This window comes from Coloeus monedula, assembly GCF_965178545.1.
Source record: "Coloeus monedula genome assembly, chromosome: 7".
Lineage (NCBI taxonomy): Eukaryota > Metazoa > Chordata > Aves > Passeriformes > Corvidae > Coloeus > Coloeus monedula.
In genome coordinates this window covers 799345-819112 of record NC_138787.1, presented here as the reverse complement: position 1 = coordinate 819112, position 19768 = coordinate 799345, and the positions used below count along the sequence as shown (strand labels likewise).

General features: G+C 50.7%; 1 protein-coding gene across 9 annotated transcripts in view; it reads right to left on the bottom strand.

The window, feature by feature from the left end:
- HDAC4 (histone deacetylase 4) overlaps positions 1-19768 on the bottom strand; it is a 175171-nt gene that overhangs the window by 24891 nt on the left and 130512 nt on the right. For 7 of the 9 annotated variants that reach the window (XM_082285040.1, XM_082285041.1, XM_082285043.1 and 4 more), the window contains 7 exons: positions 19515-19631; positions 19191-19389; positions 16019-16248; positions 9911-10168; positions 8974-9160; positions 3615-3748; positions 2154-2274 (listed from right to left, as the gene is read on the bottom strand). In XM_082285040.1, coding sequence (XP_082141166.1) covers positions 2154-2274; positions 3615-3748; positions 8974-9160; positions 9911-10168; positions 16019-16248; positions 19191-19389; positions 19515-19631 — 1246 coding nt within the window. The remainder of the gene's footprint in view (positions 1-2153; positions 2275-3614; positions 3749-8973; positions 9161-9910; positions 10169-16018; positions 16249-19190; positions 19390-19514; positions 19632-19768) is intronic. The other 2 variants (XM_082285038.1, XM_082285039.1) reach the window with 1 other exon arrangement.

The following is a 19768-nucleotide window of genomic DNA, read 5'->3' as shown; positions in this document are numbered from 1 at the left end:
ATCCCTGGCAGTGCCCAAGGCCAGGCTGGACATTGGGGCTTGGAGCAGCCTGGGACAGTGGGAGGTGTCCCTGCCCATGGCAGGGGGTGGGATGGGATGGGCTTTAAGGTCCCTTCCCACCCAAACCGTTCTGGGATTCTGTGATTCCATGAAGGCACACGCCCCTTTTCATTTGCAGAAGCTTAACAGGAAACATCGTCCTGAAAAGCCTTACAAGCTTTTTCCCTTTTAGGCTGAGGTTTCTCAGGCTTTTTTCCTCCTCACAGACCTATCAAAGGGGAAGGGTTTACACGGAGCCATCAGGCACCTGCCAAGACACTCAGCCCTAACAAACTCCCATTTGCATCCCTAAACCTCACACAAAGCTTTGCCGCCAGCCTTCAAACCTGCCCTTAATCCACCCTCTAACGTTTAAAGAGCTGGTTTGTAAATTTGGAAGCCTTTTAAACCCCCCCAGCGGGAGAGGATGGCTGAAGGAGGAGTTTCCCCTCTCCCCACGGAGCTTTTCCCTGATATCCTCGCTCAGGTCCTGCCCTGTGGAAGCCATCAGGAAAGAAGGGGGTCATGTGCCACTGTCACCATCTCGAGGCTAAAACGGTGCCACATGGGCTTAGGAAACCAGGTCTAAGCCCAGTTAAGAGCAACTGGACATCCCCTTCTACTGGAGATCCTTGGGGAGCAGACTCGCAGCTCCAGGGCTTTTCTGGAAGTTATATCCAAACAGGGAATGTTTTGTACTGGAAAGCCCTCAGGTGTTAGAATTTCTCCTCTCTACAGGATTAAACTTGATCTCTACAGGTACTTTAAAATGAGTGATTAAAGCCATGGGGGGCACAGAGCTACAGGAGCAGAGGCAGAGCAAGAGAGGCTTCCCCCACAGGTTCTCTACACAAACCGTGAGGAATGGTCCAGCAATTTGGGCGTCCCCCCAAAGATACTGTATCTCCAAAGGCATCTGTGGAACTGTTGAGACAGATCGTGCCCAGAGCCAAGGAGGGAGTGGAAAAGTATCCCAAGAGAATCTTCTCAGATCCCCCAGGGAAGATTTACCGTGCCTTCCTTCGGGCTGACGGTTTTCCACTCCCAAGCACATGACATCATAAATTCCTGGAAGTTTACGTCCTGATGGAGCTATCATTCAGCTGGAGGTGTCTACTTTTGGGTTCTCTGGCTTTAAAGAGGTGGGAAGTGAGCTATAAATACGGTGCTAATTGCGTGTTTAACTACTGGCTAATGGCTTCCCTCTCTGGGAGCTCATGGACACACTGAGCAAAATGTTTCCAGCTCCTTTGCTGTGGCCACTACATCATGCAGGCCATGGAGTTAATCCTCTTTTTATATCATCCAAACTCAGGCTAATCCCAAAATAAACTTTCTCAACGTCTAGGCTCCTGAACTGTCTTTTTTTTTTTTTTTTTTTTCCTGCTGATCCCCACGTGAGAACTTCCCAAACTGCCCCTCCAGCCCACTGCTGCAAAAAGGCAGGAAGTAAAGGGAGGTGATGATGACTCCACGGAGGTGCTAAAATCCGTGTGGTTTGGTTGCTTTGGGGGGGTTGGTTATCTCAAAATCCACCCTTTAGGATTTTTGCTGGGAAAATACCATTTTTTGGATATTTTTGTCTGTATTTTACTACAGACATGGCCATGTTTCAGGAAGATTCAGTCTCCAGTGAAAAGGATAAACAATCCCACCCCAGATTAAACAAATGCAGAGGCCCCTGCATCTCTCTTGCTGACTGTCCATACAAACCTGACAGGGATTTGTTGGTGCCTGTGCAGCTGGCTGGGGGGCTGCAGATCCAAACCCTTGGGAGGGAGTTCCAGCTCCTCCCCAGCCATGGATAACTTCCTAACACACAGAGTGTCCAAGGATAAAACAAACTGCCTGAACTATCTTTCCTCCTCAGGAAAACATCCTTTTAGGTTCTGAAGACATCAAAGGAAGGAGGTTTAAGCTATCCAGGGTTTAGGGATCTGCCTGAAGAGAGGGAGATGGATTTTGTGGGGACAGATGGAGCTGGGAACAATCCTCTTGGAGCTGCACAGGGCTAAGGATGGAGGGAGCCCCAGCATCTCAACCCTCCACGCTGCTCAGTCAGCACTGTGGGTGCCAGGGGTCAGGAAGGGGGATTTCCCCCCAGGGAATGATACCTAGGAGCTTCTTGCTGTCCAGTTTCTGCCTGTTCAGAGGGTTTGTGCCGTAGAGCAGCGTGTGGGCTTCCGAGTGAACCGTCTGCAGCTCCTCCAGCGTCGCCTTCCTGCCACGGATGCACTGGAAGGGGAAGGAGAAGGGTGGTGAAATCACTGCTGAACTGCTCAGCTCTCATCAAAGAGCTTTCGTGCTTCCTTAGCAAGCCAGCAAGATGGACAGTACAACACTGAAACGGCTCCTCAGGTGGAAAAATTCAGGTTTTGGGTTAATCCCTGACTCACAACATTTATTTGCTCGACATAGAAAGTCATCCTCAGACTCGTTCAAGATAAAGAAGGAAACTTTGAGATGGGTGCTGGCAGGAGCTGGTGGGGATGAAGGAAAGGTGGCCAGAGAGATAAGGGAGTACACCCTGCAATGGCAGGGCAGAGCTTGAAGCAAGCCAGCAGGGAATTAAGGCCGAAATTTAGCATTTTTGGACAAAAAGGAGAGTCTGGCGGGGCTGAAAGTCACCGGTGGCCAGGAGGGAAACACAGCTGGAAAGCAGGTGAAGATCAACAACAGCTCCCGTTGTGAGAGCAACCAAAAGTGCCAAGTTAGGCACGGAAATCAAGGAAAATAAATGTTCCTTAAGGAAATCAGCAGGGAATTAAGGACAGTAATAGTTCCCTGGGATCCTACAGTGAGGAACTCAGACATTAGAGAACATCTGTAACACCCATTGAGGAGGCCAGGCAATTAGCAATGAGGTTCTTTTGGTCCCAAATACTCCCAAAATTCGATTAAATGGGTATCCACAGACAGAACCAGGTTTGAAAGGGATAAATGAGGGCAGGACAGGGACATTTAGGCAATGGCAATGCTGCCACCACGTGGATGTCTTATCTGATGGCTCGGGAACATTCCCAGACAGATCCTGACACTGCTGGAATATTTATGCTCTGGGATTCAGCCCCCTCAGATGCTCCAAGAATTGATGAACATACACTTACACTCCCATTTATCACCACTGCTGTTAGTTACATCTAACAATTACTCGTTAATTTTGATTATTAATCTCCATTCTTTCCATTTCATATCTAAGCTTTTCCCTTCGTCTGCTTGCTCTTAAAAATGTATCAAATAAATCTAATTTAACCTCTTGTGATGGAATGGTGCTCAGTGCCATCCTCCTACCCCCATTCCTTTTACAGCATTGACCATTACTCATTACAGAGCACAAAAAAGTTATTAAACCAGAGAGAAGTTGTTGCTTTTGCTGGAATCATTGGAAGGATAACAAATGAGAGGGTTACATCATGTCTTGCTCTTTTCTTTGGCATAATAATAATATAACAGCAATAATAATATAGTAATAATAATAATAATAATTTAAAATAGCAACAACAATAATAAAGCAATAATAACATTGTTAGTAATCCTAAAAGCCATCATGTGGCCTTTGCTGGTGTTTTCCTCACCTCACACTTGCCCCGCAGCCCCGTCTCCTGGAGCCTGGACCAGATGCTCTGGATCCTGCCCGCGTGCTCGGGGTGGCTGTTGGTGTTTCCACAGGTGCACTGGTGCTTCAGCATCAACGTGTCGTACACGAGGCCTGCGGCACAGGGGACACAATTGCTCTCAGCTTGAAACAAACACCAAAAAACTGCCACTTTCAGGGCAAAAAAGGGTGTATTTTGCACTTTGGAGTCAACAGCTCTAGGCCAGAACTGCGTGTTCGAGCAGGAGCCACAGAGAACTGAAAATCCAAACCTGCATCCAGCCCTTCCTGTGGAAATCCTCAAGCGATATGAGACTCCAGAAAACAGAACAAAAGTGGTCAGTTTGGGGCTTTTTTTCCCAAGAGAAAGGTTTCTTGCAGGAAATGTCTACGAATGTTGGTCCAAGGGCTGGAGCCCCTCTGCTGGGAGAGCTGGGGGTGCTCACCTGGACAAGGGAAGGCTCCAGGGAGAGCTCAGAGCCCCTTGCAGGCCCTAAACGGGCTCCAGGAGAGCTGCAGAGGGACTGGGGACAAGGCATGGAGGGACAGGACACAGGGAATGGCTTCCCAGTGCCAGAGGGCAGGGTCAGATGGGATATTGGGCAGGAATTGTTCCCTGTGAGGGTGGGAGGCCCTGGCACAGGGTGCCCAGAGCAGCTGGGGCTGTCCCTGGATCCCTGGCAGTGTCCAAGGCCAGGCTGGACATTGGGGCTTGGAGCAGCCTGGGACAGTGGGAGGTGTCCCTGCCATGGCAGAGATTTAAAACCAGATAATCTTTCAGGTCCTTTCCAACCCAAGGTTTTCCATGATTTCTATGGACTCCAAAGGTCTTGACGAGAATCCAAAGCCTCTGAAGGCAGCAGCGGCAGGAGCCGGTCCCAGCTCAATCTGGGAGCTCCAAGGGGCTTGCAGGGATCTAGGAGCAGCCCTGGACACGCAGCTGGAGCTGAGGCTGTGCCCCTGCACGCTCCCAAGCCTGGCTCCAGCTGCAGTCCCACCTCCTGGCTGGGTGTGGGCACGTTGTGCCACCGGGAATCTTGGCTCCTTGCCCTGGCCCCGGCACCCGCAGGTCTCCAGCGTCAGGGGAGGTGTCTGGCAGCTCCTCGCTCTGCTGTAGGTGAGTGCAGAGGGAAAAAACACCCCCCAAAAGCCAAACCACGCTGGGTTCGAGGGAGAGAACAGAGCCCTGGTAATTGGCTGCCCTCGGGTCAGCCAAAGTTCACTCGGAGGAGGCTGTGCTGCAAAGCTCTCTCAAGGTCTCCCATGTTTGATGCACAGCATCAAACACCACCAGGAGCTGCTGGGCCAAGGCAAGCTCGGAATTCACCTGAGGAGAAGCTTTCACCCCAGCCTGAGTTTAACTGAACGAGTGCAAGGTCTTAAACTAGAAGAAATTTAGATTGGATTTACGGAGGAAATTCTCGGCTGTGAGGGTGGTGAGGCCCTGGCTGTCCCATCCCTGGAAATGTCCAGGGTCAGGTTGGACAGGGCTTGGAGCAACCTGGGATAGTGGAAGGTGTCCCTGCCCATGGAACTGGATCACCTTCAAGGTCCCTTCCAACTCAAACCACTCAAGGATTCTCTCCCACTCCAAACCTGGCATTTGCAGAATCTGGTTCATCACTGGTTCTCCTCTCCCAAGGGTTCAGTGATAACAGCAGTGTCTCAGCGAAGTCCTTCTGTGCTGCAACCACACGTCACTCATCATTTCTCTTTCCTAGAAACCAGCCCAGTGGAAAAGGGAGCTGTTCCCAGTTCCTTCCTGTGGCTGGGGACACACATGCACACTCACACACACACACACAGAGGGAAGCTCGGCAATTTAAGCTTAAAATACAAAACTACACTGGCTGTCACAAGTTAATTGAAGTGGTGCTGGAAGCAAGACTCTCTTCAGACATAAGAACAATCATTTTTAAAGGTCAGCACTAAAGCAAAACCAACTGGCTTTTCTTGGCAGAACAAACATATGATCTGAGGTTCAGATAATTATATTGCTCTGCACGGGAGAGAATAAATGCCTTCATCAGAAAGGAAAAACCCTTTAATGCAGAACATCAGAATAATTTGTGGACCCATTTTTGCAGGAGATCAGAGACTGGATAATTGGAGCTATGCAAATTAATGGCCTAACCTGAAGATCCTTATTCAAGTGTGTAGAACAGGGCAAGCACAAGTATTCATTAAAGTCACGGGGGCTGCTCAAGCTAGAGAGGGCAAGTTCAAGGACTGGCTTTCTGGGAGGAAGGAAAATTAAATGTCATGCTTCGGGACATCAAACTGATTGCTGGAAGGATTCAGGAAGGGCACGGCTTTCACTTTGATGTGGAGTAATGGACATCATGTTTGAGAGCTGCAGTATGTGGCTCTTTCCCCTGCACCTTTGAAGTCTCAGGTGTTGGTCACCGAGAGAGACAGGAAAATAAAATATACATCAGCCCCAGAACTTCCAGCTGTCTGCAGCTAACTCGGTCCAGGGAAAGCATCAGCTTTCTGTGTTATATCTATATAATACCCCACACATGAAAGGGAGGAACAATTCCCCTGTCTGTTGGACAAGGACTGATCTCTTAAGGGCCACATCCAGAGTGATCACGGTTGGCCTGATTAGGGCCATTCAGCGAGGTTTGCTCCCTGCAGCCCTCTCACCAACCCATCACACCAGTTCCAACCCTCAGTCCTCTGCCTTAGGATCAGTCTCCAAAGCAGCCGCTTATCAGCCAGATGGATTTTCCTCAGGAAAAAGAAGCCTGATGCACTTCAGCACTGCTTGCTTTTGAAAAATACCCAAGACTTTCATTTCCTGCCTTCCAAAGAACAGCTCAATCCCGGTGATTAAGCTTCAGCATCCACCTCCAGAAACACAATCTCCGACACGCCGCCGTGGACAACTCCAGCAAAACATGAGGCAATTTCACTCACACACATGCTCAGCAGCTGAAATGCCTTTCCTTCCCTTTCTCCTGCTTCCATGCCCATGGCAGTGGGTGTTCTTCCCTGCCTCTCTTAAGCAGACAGTGCTGGTTAATTAAACCAGTCCCGCACCTCTTATGAGACCTAGGACTAGCTTTAGGTCCAGCACAGAGGTCTTTATGCTTTGCACCTTAATTAGTGACAGTGAATGCCTGATTTTATTGTGCTTCCTCCTCCACTCACCCAGCATAAATGCAGAGACGGAAGGGAAAAGAAAAGTCAAGCCCTTGGAATCTTAACCTGGGTAAACGCCATGAGAATGGTATTTTACAGGTGAACTACCCGAAGCATTCTGCACCTCATCACTCTGTGCAGTGCTGGATAGAAGCAGTGTGATATTCCACCTCTTATTTCCAGCCACTTTTTTAGTTTTTCAAACCCTGCCTCCGAGGAAAATAAACCCTGACACTGGAACAGCACCTTTTCCAAGCAGCACAGCTCTCAAACCTGCACTCTTACTGTTGCCTGCAATTTTAAACGAAATTCAGGGGCACGGAGCTGAGTCAAACATAGATCCTCTGGTAGGAAATGCTATTTATTGTATGTCCAGAGTCTTGCATGTGATTGATTGGGCAGCTTCAACACTGGTGGAGGAGGAGGGAAGAAAGGGAAGGAATGAATAATCCTTTCAAGCAGGGCCAGGCTTCCTTGTTTTGAAAGCCCCAAGGTTTGGGGTTAAGTGTATTAGGAGCTCAAATTTCATCTGCTCTGACCCTGAGCCAGGGGACTTTTCCTTGCACCCTTGGCAAAAGCCAAAATCTATTAATTTTGTGAGAACTGACGGCGTTAGAAATGGAGCTCTGCTGAAATTCTGGGGTTCAACATCAACAACAACAAATAAGAGACTTTAAAGGGAAAAACGGAGCCGTTCCCTGGGTTTTTCCAGAGCTGACAGCACACGCTTCGCAGCCTGCCTGCAGCCAGGAGCTGAGGAACAAAGTCACACTGAACATGCCACTATTACTACACCAGCAGGGCCTGAAAATAAATCCAATTCACAGCACTGAGCTGAGTGATGCAAGAAGTGTAGGTTAAAAATGGAATAAAAGCAGAAGTGAAAGGGAAACAACATCATGAGTCGCTCTTATTTGGGCGCTGTGGATTTTTCTCCCCCCTCCTTTTCCTTTTGCCAGGGAACACATCACGTTGCAAACTGTTCATTCACAAAGTAAGAGCCTGACATTTGGGGGAGAAGGCGGACTTCGAAATCAGTCCCCATCACCCAGCACGGGGCTTGAGAAGTCGCACGGGAAAGCAACTTTCAGCAGTTGCTAAGGGTACTGAAGAGGCAGAAAGGATTTTGGGGAGAAAAGCTGGTTGTCAGGATACAGGAAGAACAATTCGCTTTTTGCTTTTAATCTTGGTGGGGAGCTCACAGAATCCCAGGAAGGTTTGGGTTGGATGGGACCTCAAAGCCCATCTTGTTCCACCCCCTGCCATGGGCAGGGACACCTTCCACTGTCCCAGGGTGCTCCAAGCTGGCTGTGAACACTTCCCGGGATGGGGATCAACACTTATTTTGCACTCATGCTTTCCACCAGACAAATGCAGGACTGCACTTACTGTTTTCCTTCACAGGTAAGCAAACACTCTTTGGTCTCTGTCTCTTCAAGACAACACGAAATCACCAGCTCACCTCATTTTTCCTGACCTGCGGGCACGGACTCCTGTGTTACAGGAGGAGGCAAGGCTGGCAGGGAGCCCGGAGTGGATAATTTATGGCATGAGATTATGGAGGGGCTGGAGAAGGTGGAGGAAGCAGAGCCAGCATTGCACTCTGTCCCTCAGGGGCACTGGCTCTCCCTGCCTTGCCTCTAAATCAGCTCTGCCACGGCCTGGGACTCACTGTGTCTGCCTGGAGACACAGAACTCCAGGGCTGTGCTGCTGCTGGTGTGGGCAGGTTGTTTTTGCTCCAGGGAAGGGACATGCAGGACAACAGGGATGACTCAGTCTGCTCCTTGAAGAAGGCAGGATGTTACGGAGCACCCAAACGGGGGTGAGACGCGGAGCCCACGCTTATGGATTGGCAGGGACGGGGAAGAAAATCTTAGCATCGTCATCATGGAATGGTTTGGGTAGGAAAGGACCTTAAAGCTCATCTTGTGGGCAGGGCTGGGACACCTTCCACTTCCCCAGGCTGCTTCAAGCCCCATCCAACCTGGCCTTGGACACTTCCAGGGATCCAGGGGCAGCCACAGCTGCTCCGGGCAACCTTATCACCCTCACAGGGAAGGACTTCCTTCCAACATCCTATCTAACCCTCCTCCCAGTCTAAAGCTATTCCTCCTTTTCCTGTCACTCCATGCCCTTGCAGAAAAGCTCAGTGGAAGGCACACCAGTCATCCCCAGCCCCCCCAAACCTCACCTGTTGTGAACCTTGGCTTAGTGGGTGGCTCCTGCACGGACATGGGGAAGGTGGCCGAGGCGGGGGAGGACTGTGCCCGGGACAGGGGCCGGTGTCCCCCGAAGGACACGGGCATGCCGGCTGCCTCCAGCGATGCCTGGTAGTTCCTCAGCTGGTGAATCCGCTGCTGCTCCAGGAGCAGGGCTTGCTGTGGGGAAAAGAAGCAGGCAGCTGCTCAAAGGGCCTTCCCAAAAGGGTTTCTCAAGGCTGGTGGCCTTGGACTCCTTTTCCTCACATGCAGCAAATGAATGTGGTGTTTCTAGGGCCAAGTCAGGCAGGCACAGCACACAGAGCCCCAGCCCCGTGGGCAGGGACACCTTCCACCAACCCATCCAGCCTGGTCTTGGACACTTCCAAGGATCCAGGGGCAGCCACAGCTGCTCTGGGCAAATGTAGTTCCTGACATTCCTGGAGGACATGGATGAGCTCCATTACACTGTGCTACCTTGTTACTGGATTTATCACCTGCAATCCACAAGCCTCCGGTGTTTTCCCCCAGAAATGAGCCTGGTTGGAGGCTCTAGGATCTCTAATTCTGAAGCAGGAACACCCTCCACTTGTCCCCTGCTTCCTTGCACAGTCTTTTTCTGGAGAAATTCATTTTAAATCATTAAACCAAAATAAAATCCTCTGCTGGTGGCTAGTGCTCTGGAATGTTAGGATACACTCTGTCTTCCCAAAGAAACAGCCACAGTGACTGTGTTTTGTGCAGGTGAGCCAGACTCTCCTCCCAGGGAAGGAATCACTGATTTTACACTGGGTTCCTCTACCCAGCCAACCCTCAGGAGCTGGTTCCCCTCAGAGTCTCCCCCTCGGAGCAGCACAAGGTGACTTCCAAGCTCAAATCCACGTTCTACACCACAACCCAAGCGCCGGACTCGGCGCTCCGTGAGCTCACCTGGCGGAAGAGCAGCTCCTGCTCCGCCTGCCTCTGCCCGGACTCCAGCTCCTGCTGCGGCTCTGCCTCCTCCTCGTCGCTCTCGATGGGCTCCTGCTTCACCTGCACCACGCTGGCCAGCGCTGGGGCCTCCTTCTGGCCCGCGGCCCTGTCGCCATAGGGCTCCTCCAGCAGGGCCTGGTGCTCGCGCAGCTCCTCCTCCGTCTCCTCGGGGTGGCTCTCGTGCTGCCGCGCCGGCTCCGTGGGTTTGGATATGATCTGAAAGCAGAGAGCCCATCAGCGAAGCGCAACTCACCACAGGGGAAGCTCGCCCTGTCCTCCAGACTCACGGGAAAGAGCACTTCTGGGTGGTTCTGCCTCACAATCCAGGCCCGGAACAATCCAGGGAAAGGTCAGGGCAACCTCGGCATGAAGGGCTCTGAAATCCCGTGGCCCAGGTAATGACACCCCCTCATTTTCCACTCAACTTTCCCTCTGAAGGAATAAGGGCCTCTTGTTCCTGCGTGCCTCCAGATGCTGCTCCATTCACAAACCCGCAGAGCAGCCATCGAGATGTTTGGCAATTAAATTCTGAAAGAATACGAGGGACACAAAGCCTCCGAGCAGGGTTTTGCTGCCTGTTTGCCCAATCTCACCTCGAATCACCCCCTGCATTTCATCTGTGAGGCTGAAATAAAGATTACTTGAAAACCTGCACTCTTAAGAGGAAACTCAGGACACACAGCTGAGAGCAAACCTCAAAGCAGCACTGTTCTAACCTGACCTCCCTAACCAGACTCAGTAAACTCCTCTGAGAGCAGCTCCTAAACCAAAAGGAACAATTTAATTTTCACTGTAATTCACTCAGACTTTTTAAAGTTCATTGGCAAGATAAAATTCACGGTCCTCTGTCTCAGACTGCTTATGACTTTTATTTGGGATATAAAAAAAAAACCCCAAATGTGACCTGTTTTTAACACCAGCATGGGAAAACCAATCCATTTCCTCCCTTTCAAAGAGCTCAGGCTGCCCCTGCTCCACAGGCTTAAAAAGAAACTGCTGCACTTTGAAAGTTGTCAGGGCAAGGTTTAATGAGGATTAGGTCATTGGTATGGAAAGCAATATTGATTTTAAATCTAATAAAGCTAAATCAAAACATGGTTATTGAACACATGCAGGAGGAGGGACTGTTTGTCAGTAACTTGCTCTTTGAAGAACAGCGGCTCCAACCTGGAATTAAGCCTTTTTTCCTCCCCAAAAGTAGGAAGGAAGGTTCTGCCATACAACTTAAGCAGGGCAGAGGGGCAGGAATGGAGTTAAATCTGGCAAGGGACATGAAGGGCATGAAGAAAGAAAAGAGGAAGACCAGAGAGATCCTGGTCCCACTGCTGAATGAGGGAAGGGACCCGGTGGCACGTGGCACAGAAAAGGCCACAGCACTTAATGCCCTATTTAAGACCATCCTTCAGGAATCCCAGGACTCTGACACCAGAGGAAAAGTCTGGAACAAGGAAAACTTCCCTCGGTGCAGGAAGTACCAGGTTTAGGCAACACTTAAGAAAACTTGGATATACTTAAGTCCATGGACTCTCATGGGCTGCACTCACAGGTGATGGGACAAGAGGCCATGGGCACAAATTCAAACCCTTGAAATTCCTTCTGAACACAATAAAACACTTTTTTTTTCCTGTGAGGGTGGTCAAACACTTGAACAAGTTTTTCAGACAAGTCCTGGAGTCTCCATCCTTGGAGATCCTCGGGCAACCTGCTCACGCAGGGACACTGCCCTCAGTGACCTCAGGAGGTCCCTGCAAAGATTCAGGGATCAAAACCCCTCAAGGATTTTTGTGAGGTTCCCCCTGCCCCCCCAGTTTCATTCCTTACAACACACACTGAATATCCAAACCACATTAAGCTAAAACTTCTTCCACCAATTTTCTTTAAGCCCTCTTAGGCTTGATGAATATAATCTGTTTTAAAGATAATTAAATCATCACAAACCATCTGCTACTTGTGGTTTTTTTTCCCTGCTTGGATCGAAGGTCTCAAGCTTTTGAACTTAATACCTTTTGAACTTCTGAACTGCACAAGGTAATTGCTGGGAAAAATAACTCACAATGCCACTGTCATACCTAATGGGAATGAGAGGCCGTGTAAGTCCCTAGAAGTTTTAAATTATTCCTGCTCCTTAAAAATGTGAGAATTAATTGAAAAGCACAGTGAAGGTTGAAAAGACCAAGTGGTCAATGACAAGGACATTTCAGACATTCCGTCTGCTCTCCCTTTGCAGAGGGAATCTCCTGGTCTGTCACCAGCTCCAGCTGCAGCAACCCTGCCCTCAGAGGACGATTTTGCAGAGAAGACACTTTGTTCCCAACACATTCCACATAATGCACTGACTATCTGCATCCCAGGCCCATTAAAACTCCCTAAAAATCTTCCATTTGTGCAGTTTTACGAGCACGTGCTCGTGCAGTTGAAAACTGGAGGGAATCGAAGTGCAAGAGGCTGGCTGTAAAGGTAGCACTGAAGCTGCTCGCAAATGTTTCTGGAATAGTAAACACAGAGCACCGTAAATAACTCCTCCCTCCCTTAATTAGCTCTCTGGCTTCCTCTGCCACGAGGTTACTCCTCTGTTTTCATACCCAGTGGCCTCTGGCTGTCACAAAGTGCCACCACCATGAGCCTCTGGTAAAGGCACTGCCTCTCCAGCCTCGGGCAGAGAACGACTTCACTCCGGAATAAATTACAGCTCTCTAGTCACAAGCATTTTTAAAAGGCTCCACGCAGCTGGCAAGAGTTCTCCTCCACAGCTTCGAGATACAAAGAACAGAAATAAAACAAAACCCACAAAACAACAAAGAAACACCACATAGCAAAGCCACGTCATAAATACAGGGAAAACCAAAGCGTTCGTCATTTTTCGGTGGAATGTTTCATGAGGGGGAAAAAGCTGCATTTTTTGCTAGTGACATTTCAGCTGCCATTGGATTTGTCCAGCAGATGTGATAAATAGACTCACAGGTTCATTAAGGTTGGAAAAGACCTCCAAGACCACCAAACCCAACCTCTGAGTACCACCAGGCCCATCAATCCATACCAGCTGCTCCAGGGGACACCTTTCTCTACAGTGGCAAGTTCCTGGGACACTGAAGACCTTGAAGGTCCTACTAAACAGGTTAGGGACAGCTATTTACACATCAGAGACCAACGAGGAGCCCCCAGCACAAAAATCATGGAATCCCAGAATGGCTTGGGCTGGATGGGACTCTGATCCCCACTGGTGGGTGGCACAGGAGGAAAACCAGAGGAAGAAAGGAGGCAGGAAGCAAAGGAGGATGTCACACTAGCTCAGCCCCGGCCATGCCATGATGTGCAGAAGGCAGTAGAAACCTCCTTTTCCTCCCTCTGGAGGCAAAGGACAAACTCAAGGAAGAAACAGAACAACTCTGGACAGCTGGAGACACAGCTTTGATGAAAATGAGGAAAAAACAGGAAAAAAAAAGAGATGATAAAGGCTGAACTCATTTAACTCAACATCACTCTTCCCACGTTCCCTTTGGGTTCTAATTTTTAACTTTTCCAGACTAAGGGGAAACGAGAGATGATAAGGGATGACGGGGAGAGGCTGACTTGGGCACCAGCCATGTAGGGAGCTGGCAGAGCCTTCTGCAGCAGCCAAAGCCTACAGAAATCTCTTGATCTGTTTTTTTTTTTCCCCTGAAGTGATGAGACAGCAGGGGAAAAACAACTGTCTGAGGCAGCCTCAGTCCTGCTGCTGGAAGGACCAGGAGACTGTGGAGCTGCTGTGCGTGGAGGGGAGGGAACAACCCACCTGCAAGGCTGGATGGGGCTTGGAGAGAAAACTCTTCTGATGTTACAAATCACAGAATCCTTAAGGCTGGAAAAGCCCTCTCAGACCATCAAGTCCAACCATTCCCCCAGCACCGCCAAACCCACCCCCAAACCCTGTCCCCCAGTGCCACATCCACACGTTGTCTGATCACTTCCAGGGATGGAGACTCCACCACTGCCCCCAGCAGCCTGTGCCAGTGCCTGACCATCCTTTCAGTGGAGAAATATTTCCTGATAATCCAACCTAAACCTCCCAGGTTTGAACATTAAACCTGCAAAAGAGGTAGGATATAGGAGCACAGGGTGATGGTGGAATTTCAGCTCACTGAGAAAAATAGAATGGTTTGGGCTAGAAGGGATCTTAAAGCTCATCCCATTCCCTCCCTACCATGGGCAGGGACACCTTCCACTATCCCAGGGTGCTCCAAGCTCAGTCCAACCTGGCCTTGGACACTTGCAGGGACCCAGGGGCAGCCACAGCTTCTCTGATGATTATTCTTACTATTTTAAAGTAAAACAGTGTATTTTTTCTCGGTTGCCTTCCTGGAAACAGCAAGACTTGTTTTGGCTGCAGTCCCCTCAAAAATTTCATCTGCTGCAGACACCTAACAGGGAACATTTAGGGCCAAAATCTCTAAGTTTGGAAAAATCATATGGAATTAAGAAGAGCCTTATTTCAGAATATATAAATATATAAAAGACTTCAGGAGTATTATTTACGGGAAATCCACAAATAAAAAAATTAACATGCACTGCCATTGGTCCTGTTAATAATTAAATATACTTTTATTTTATTTTTAGCCATGCCCTTAACTCTCCTACACACGAGGGTCCTAAAATATCCCCACATCTGGGAAAAGTCTTCTTCATGTCAGCACTTGGATGCTGTCCCACGGGATAAATCCGCCACACGCATGCAGCGCTAGCACCGAAGTGATTTTAACTCGTGACTCCTATAAATCAAACTCTGGGAAGCTGCCCCTCTGCCATCAGTTCAATTAAACCCTCTCTGCTTCTGCTGTGGAGAGCGATGGGTCCCAGCTTTGACAAAGCTGGAATTCAGAGTGCTCCAGTGGCTCTCCAGCTCCTGGGAGGTCTGGGAGAAAGTCTGAATGAGCTCAGCGGATACGTCACGGCCGAGGCTTTGGAAAAGCTTTAAAAACCTTGATGAGAAAAATCCCTCCAGCTGACACTGGCCTGAACAAAGAACCCCAACTCACTGCCCCGCATCCCACGGCCCTGGTCCTGAGGAGTGTGTGGAGGGGGGAGGAAATGGGATCCCTCTGGAGCAGCCCCATGTGCGGGGCTGACCCAGGGCCAGGGCTGGCACCCGCGGTGGCAGCTCTCCAGGAGGACAGCATTGACGTCAGTGGCTTGTGTAACCATCCTGCCTCAGCCCAGCCCATAAACGAGGCTTTGGGGGTGGTTGTGTGGGGGGGGGGTTGTGGCTTCTTCCACTCTTTGATCCAGCCCTTGGTGGTTGTGTTTTCTCACAGGACTGGAACAGTGGAAACATTTGGAGGAAGCTCTGCTGTAAATGAAACCGCCGCAATCCGAACGGCCGCCTGCCACGGGCTGGTCCTGAGCCCCAAACTTCCTGCTCCTGGAATTGCTGCTTTCCCTGGAACTCCTTGGGAGGACTGTTCTGAAAGCCTCAAAGCAGGGCAAATCCCAGAATGGGTTGGGTGGGAAGGGACCTTAAAGATGATGCAGTTCCACCCTCCTGCCATGGACAGGACACCTCCCACTGTCCCAGGCTGCTCCAAGCCCCAGTGTCCAGCCTGGCCTTGGGCACTGCCAGGGATCCAGGGGCAGCCCCAGCTGCTCTGGGCACCCTGTGCCAGGGCCTGCCCACCCTCCCAGGGAACAATTCCTTCCCAATATCCCATCCAGCCCTGCCCTCTGGCACTGGGAAGCCATTCCCTGTGTCCTGTCCCTCCATGCCTTGTCCCCAGTCCCTCTGCAGCTCTCCTGGAGCCCCTTTAGGCCCTGCAAGGGGCTCTGAGCTCTCCCTGGAGCCTTCTCTCCTCCAGGCTGAACTCCCTTAAGTCTCTCAGCCTTCCAGCAAACACTTCAATAAATCTGAGTAACTTCCCTCACAAATACTTCCTGGTGTTGTCATGCCTTAGAGAGGTCCAAGGGTGAGAGGTCCAGGGATGAGAGGCCCAGGGATGCTGGAGGTGGAGCCCACACACACACCCGCACTAGGGACCCCAAAATCGCGCGCTTGGAGCTGCTAGGGAGGAAGAAAGGCATTGCAAGCTTCATGCCTACCTTGTTGATGTGCAGCTGCTGCTGCTGGAATTGCTGTTTGTGTTTCTCCAGGAACTGCTGGTGCTGCTGCTGGATCACCAGCTGCTGGAGGGCCTGGGCGTTCTGGGGCAGGGGAGCAGACTGGGTGCGCCCGAGCGGGCGGTGCTGCCGCAGCTTGTGGATCGAAGGGGAGACCCTCTCTCCACCCACCAGGGGCTGTGCGTGCAGGGGCAGTCCTGAAAGATACCAGTCTGAAGATAATATGGAGGAAAAAACAGCAGAGGAGAAACAAGAGGAAGAAGAAAGGAAGGGAGAAAACGGCTGTTGAGTAACGCTGATGGTGACAGTGATACCATGTCAAACCCAGCCACCTCGCCACCTACAGCTGGAGCTGCCTTAAGAGAGAGCAGATAAATTAATTACCACTGCACGGAGCAATGCTTTGCTTGGTTTGAGCTCTGTGTCTGCCTGGTGACTCAGAGACCCTCTGGAAACATTTAATTTCTTGAAACCAGCAACACCTCACAGACCCTTCCGAGACCACAGAAGTCTGGAGGAGTTTAAACCTCACAGCTTGCCTTGGTCCAGGGACTGATCCCAGGTTCAAGCTGCAGGAACCAGCAGTTATCCCTCATGGGGGCTCCCTGGATACTCCCTTGATGACGATCAAGGAGTGCACGGCTGCCTTTGGCTGTGCTCTGCTCCACACACAGGGATGGAGAATCCCTGTGATAAGCCCCTGGCCGGCTCTGAGCTGGGAAAGGGACTGTCTCAGGAACATGGGAGCTGTCAGGCCTCAGAGCTTCTGCAGCAAGAAGGTAAGTTAGAGGCCAAGGTGACAAAGAGCTGGAATTGTTTCCATCACTGTCCTGTGCAGACATGCCAGTGAGTTAACAAAACTCAAAAGGTTATTTTGGGATAATTGTGGTTACTGACACGCCCTTGGAGATTTGGGTGTCACTGATGGCTGCCGTGTGAAATACCCCCTGAGCTCTGGGAAGGACACATCTTTAGGAAGTGTCCTCTTTCCTTAGCAGTTCTTGGGGTGAGCCAGTTCCTGCCCAGCTCTCGGAAAACACTCCTTCCCACTCTTCTGAGAAAGCTGGGACACCAGCTACACCCACCAAAGCCCAGCCCAAGGTGGGAGGAGCTGAGGATACACGTTTACTTTGGTTACACCTTGGGATAAAAAGGCACGGCTGGGAACTGCTGCCTCACTAACAGGGCTAGGGCTGCAGTCACTTTTTTTTGGGCAAGAAGCCCTCTGCTCTCCTCAGGCTTTGGTTTAGGACAGAGTCAAGCTGCCGGAAGTCTGCAGCCAGCTCTATGCTGAGGATTAGAAACACCTTGACATTTGTGTCTCAGGATGTGACCTCCTTTCCCAGCGATTCGCAGAACTGCCCTACGTGGAAGGAGCTGACTCATGTGGAAGCCTCTTTTCTCAGAAGACTTAAGGAGTTTCTCCCACTCTCTGCTTTTTTCTGAAAGCAATCATGTGAAAGGGTATTTGATTTTATAAATGCGTGTCTCCACAGATGTCGGTGTGTACACACACGGGTCTGCGCACCAACACACGGATCATCGGCAGAGATGTGCTCCTTTTCCCTGAGAGCACAGCTCCTCCTCCCAAAAGCTCGAATCAGACAGCAGAGCTTGCACAGGATATTATGGAAGACTACCTTCCTCCAAGGCAATGGCCAAGGTGCTCCTGGGAAAGCTTTCCAGGAGACACCAAGTTCATGGAATCCTGGAATGGCTGGGCTTGGGAGGGACCTTAAAACTCATCTCATCCCACCCCCTGCCACAGGCAGGGACACCTTCCATTATCTCAGGTTGCTCCAAGCCCTGAATGCGTTCCATGAGGACTATGGAACATCAGGACATGTGCCACAACACAAAGGATACTACCCGGAGTAACCGGTCCCAAAAGGAATGCCACAACTAAGGAATTCTGGTCTAGCTTCCCAAGCTGGCCATGTCTACCCTCCAGCACAGAGAGAGCCATCACAGCTGGATAATTCTGCAGCTGTCAGGGGACCATCTCCAGAGCTCAAGGCTCTCCAGCAGAATCCTAATAAACTCCACTTTGTTTCCAAGGAATAGCCAAGTATTAACTGCAGCTTGGCAGCCGGTGCACTCAAGGCTTTGGGGAGCACGTGTGAGCTCGCTGCCTCTCAGCTGCTGCCTCTGGAACGTGTGTTTCTCCTTCTTGCTGTGTCCTGACTCCTTCTCCTGAGTGTTGGGCTGTAACACGTTGTACTCACTCGGGAAACACCGCACGGAGCAGGTGGAGTAGAAGGAATTCGCTTGGAAGCCAACACGGCACACTGGAAACCGAGGGAAGCGAACACACTTCTCTAGCTTCGGCTTCCCCACATCTACGTGCTCCTAAGCTTATCCCAACCCCGTGGGTATTCCTGGGATCTGGATGCACAACCAGCCACGAGCTGCAATGCTTCAGGGGCTGACACCTCCCGAGAACTTCCATTAGAAATGGAAGGAAGGGAAGGAAAAGCAACATGCCAGTAACTGAGGCAGAACATCTTTTGTCCCAGCACCACACACAGGAAACCAGGAACGCATCCCAGTGGGAATTATTGCTTTGAATCCAGCCTATTCATTGCCACAGGCCTTCCCACAGGTAGCTCATTCTGAAACTCCAGCACCGGGAGTGACTCACGGCAATTAACGTCCTGGAGAGGGAACGCACACAAACAAACCCAATCTGCTGGGAGGCAGCTGATTCTGCCACGGTTTTGCTATTTATATTAATGGTGGAGAGGAAGTGCTTTGATCCGTCATTTTCTAAGTGCGTGCCTTTCATACCCTCATGGAATAGAAAGCATCCATGGAAAACAGGAATTGTTAAGACGCAACGTTTTTGCCCTCGCTTTGATCTGAACTGGTCAGAACTCCAACAAACAAGAGTTTTCAACTTTTACCTACCAACTTTTGCTGTCCTGATGGAATAACAGCATTTATTTTCATCTCACCAAAATGAGGTGGGAGATCTGGTTTTGGAAAAACCACCACTAATCAATGAATCAGCAAACACATCCCGAAGGTTTTATGTTCTACCTGCAGGGGGTAGAGGGGATGCAGGACCTAGAGGCTGCCTTGACAACAACCCAACAGATCCCAGCTGGTTCCCTCTCTTTCCCAGGTGCCCGAGTGCTGCCCCCGGAGCGCTCACCTGTGACCAGGGGCGTTTGTGCAGTTGGCTGTTCCAGTAAGACCATGTGCTGCAGGAGAGGGTTATGTGCAGTTCCCCCATCCCTCTCCAACGTTGTAGTGCTCAGGTAGGGAGTGAGGTGAGTGCCAGGGAATAAGGAGATCCGCTGCTGTAAGGCTGGGATTGCGAGCCTCTCCGCGTCCTGCTGGGCTTGTCCCGCCTGCAAATGCACCACGGCACAGGGGGTTAAGGGACATCCCAGAGGCTGGTCCCCACCCCACTGACATCCCAGAAGCTGATCCCAACCCCACTGACATCCCAGAGGCTGGGCCCAACTCCACTTACGCTGGAAGGGCCGGTGGCAGGCAGTCCTAGCGTGATGTTGGGCAGGGAGGGCGAGGTGTAGAGCGGGAGCTGCGTCACGGAGCCCTCGCGGTTCACAAGTCTGTGAGCCAGGCTGGTCTGGAAAGGAGAGCGAGAACAGGGCCCTGGTGAGACCCCATCCCCAGAGCCCACCAGAACACGGCACAATCACCAGGACAACACAGCAGGAGGAGACACAGAGTCTCCAGAGCCAGAGAGGACCCATGAGGATCATC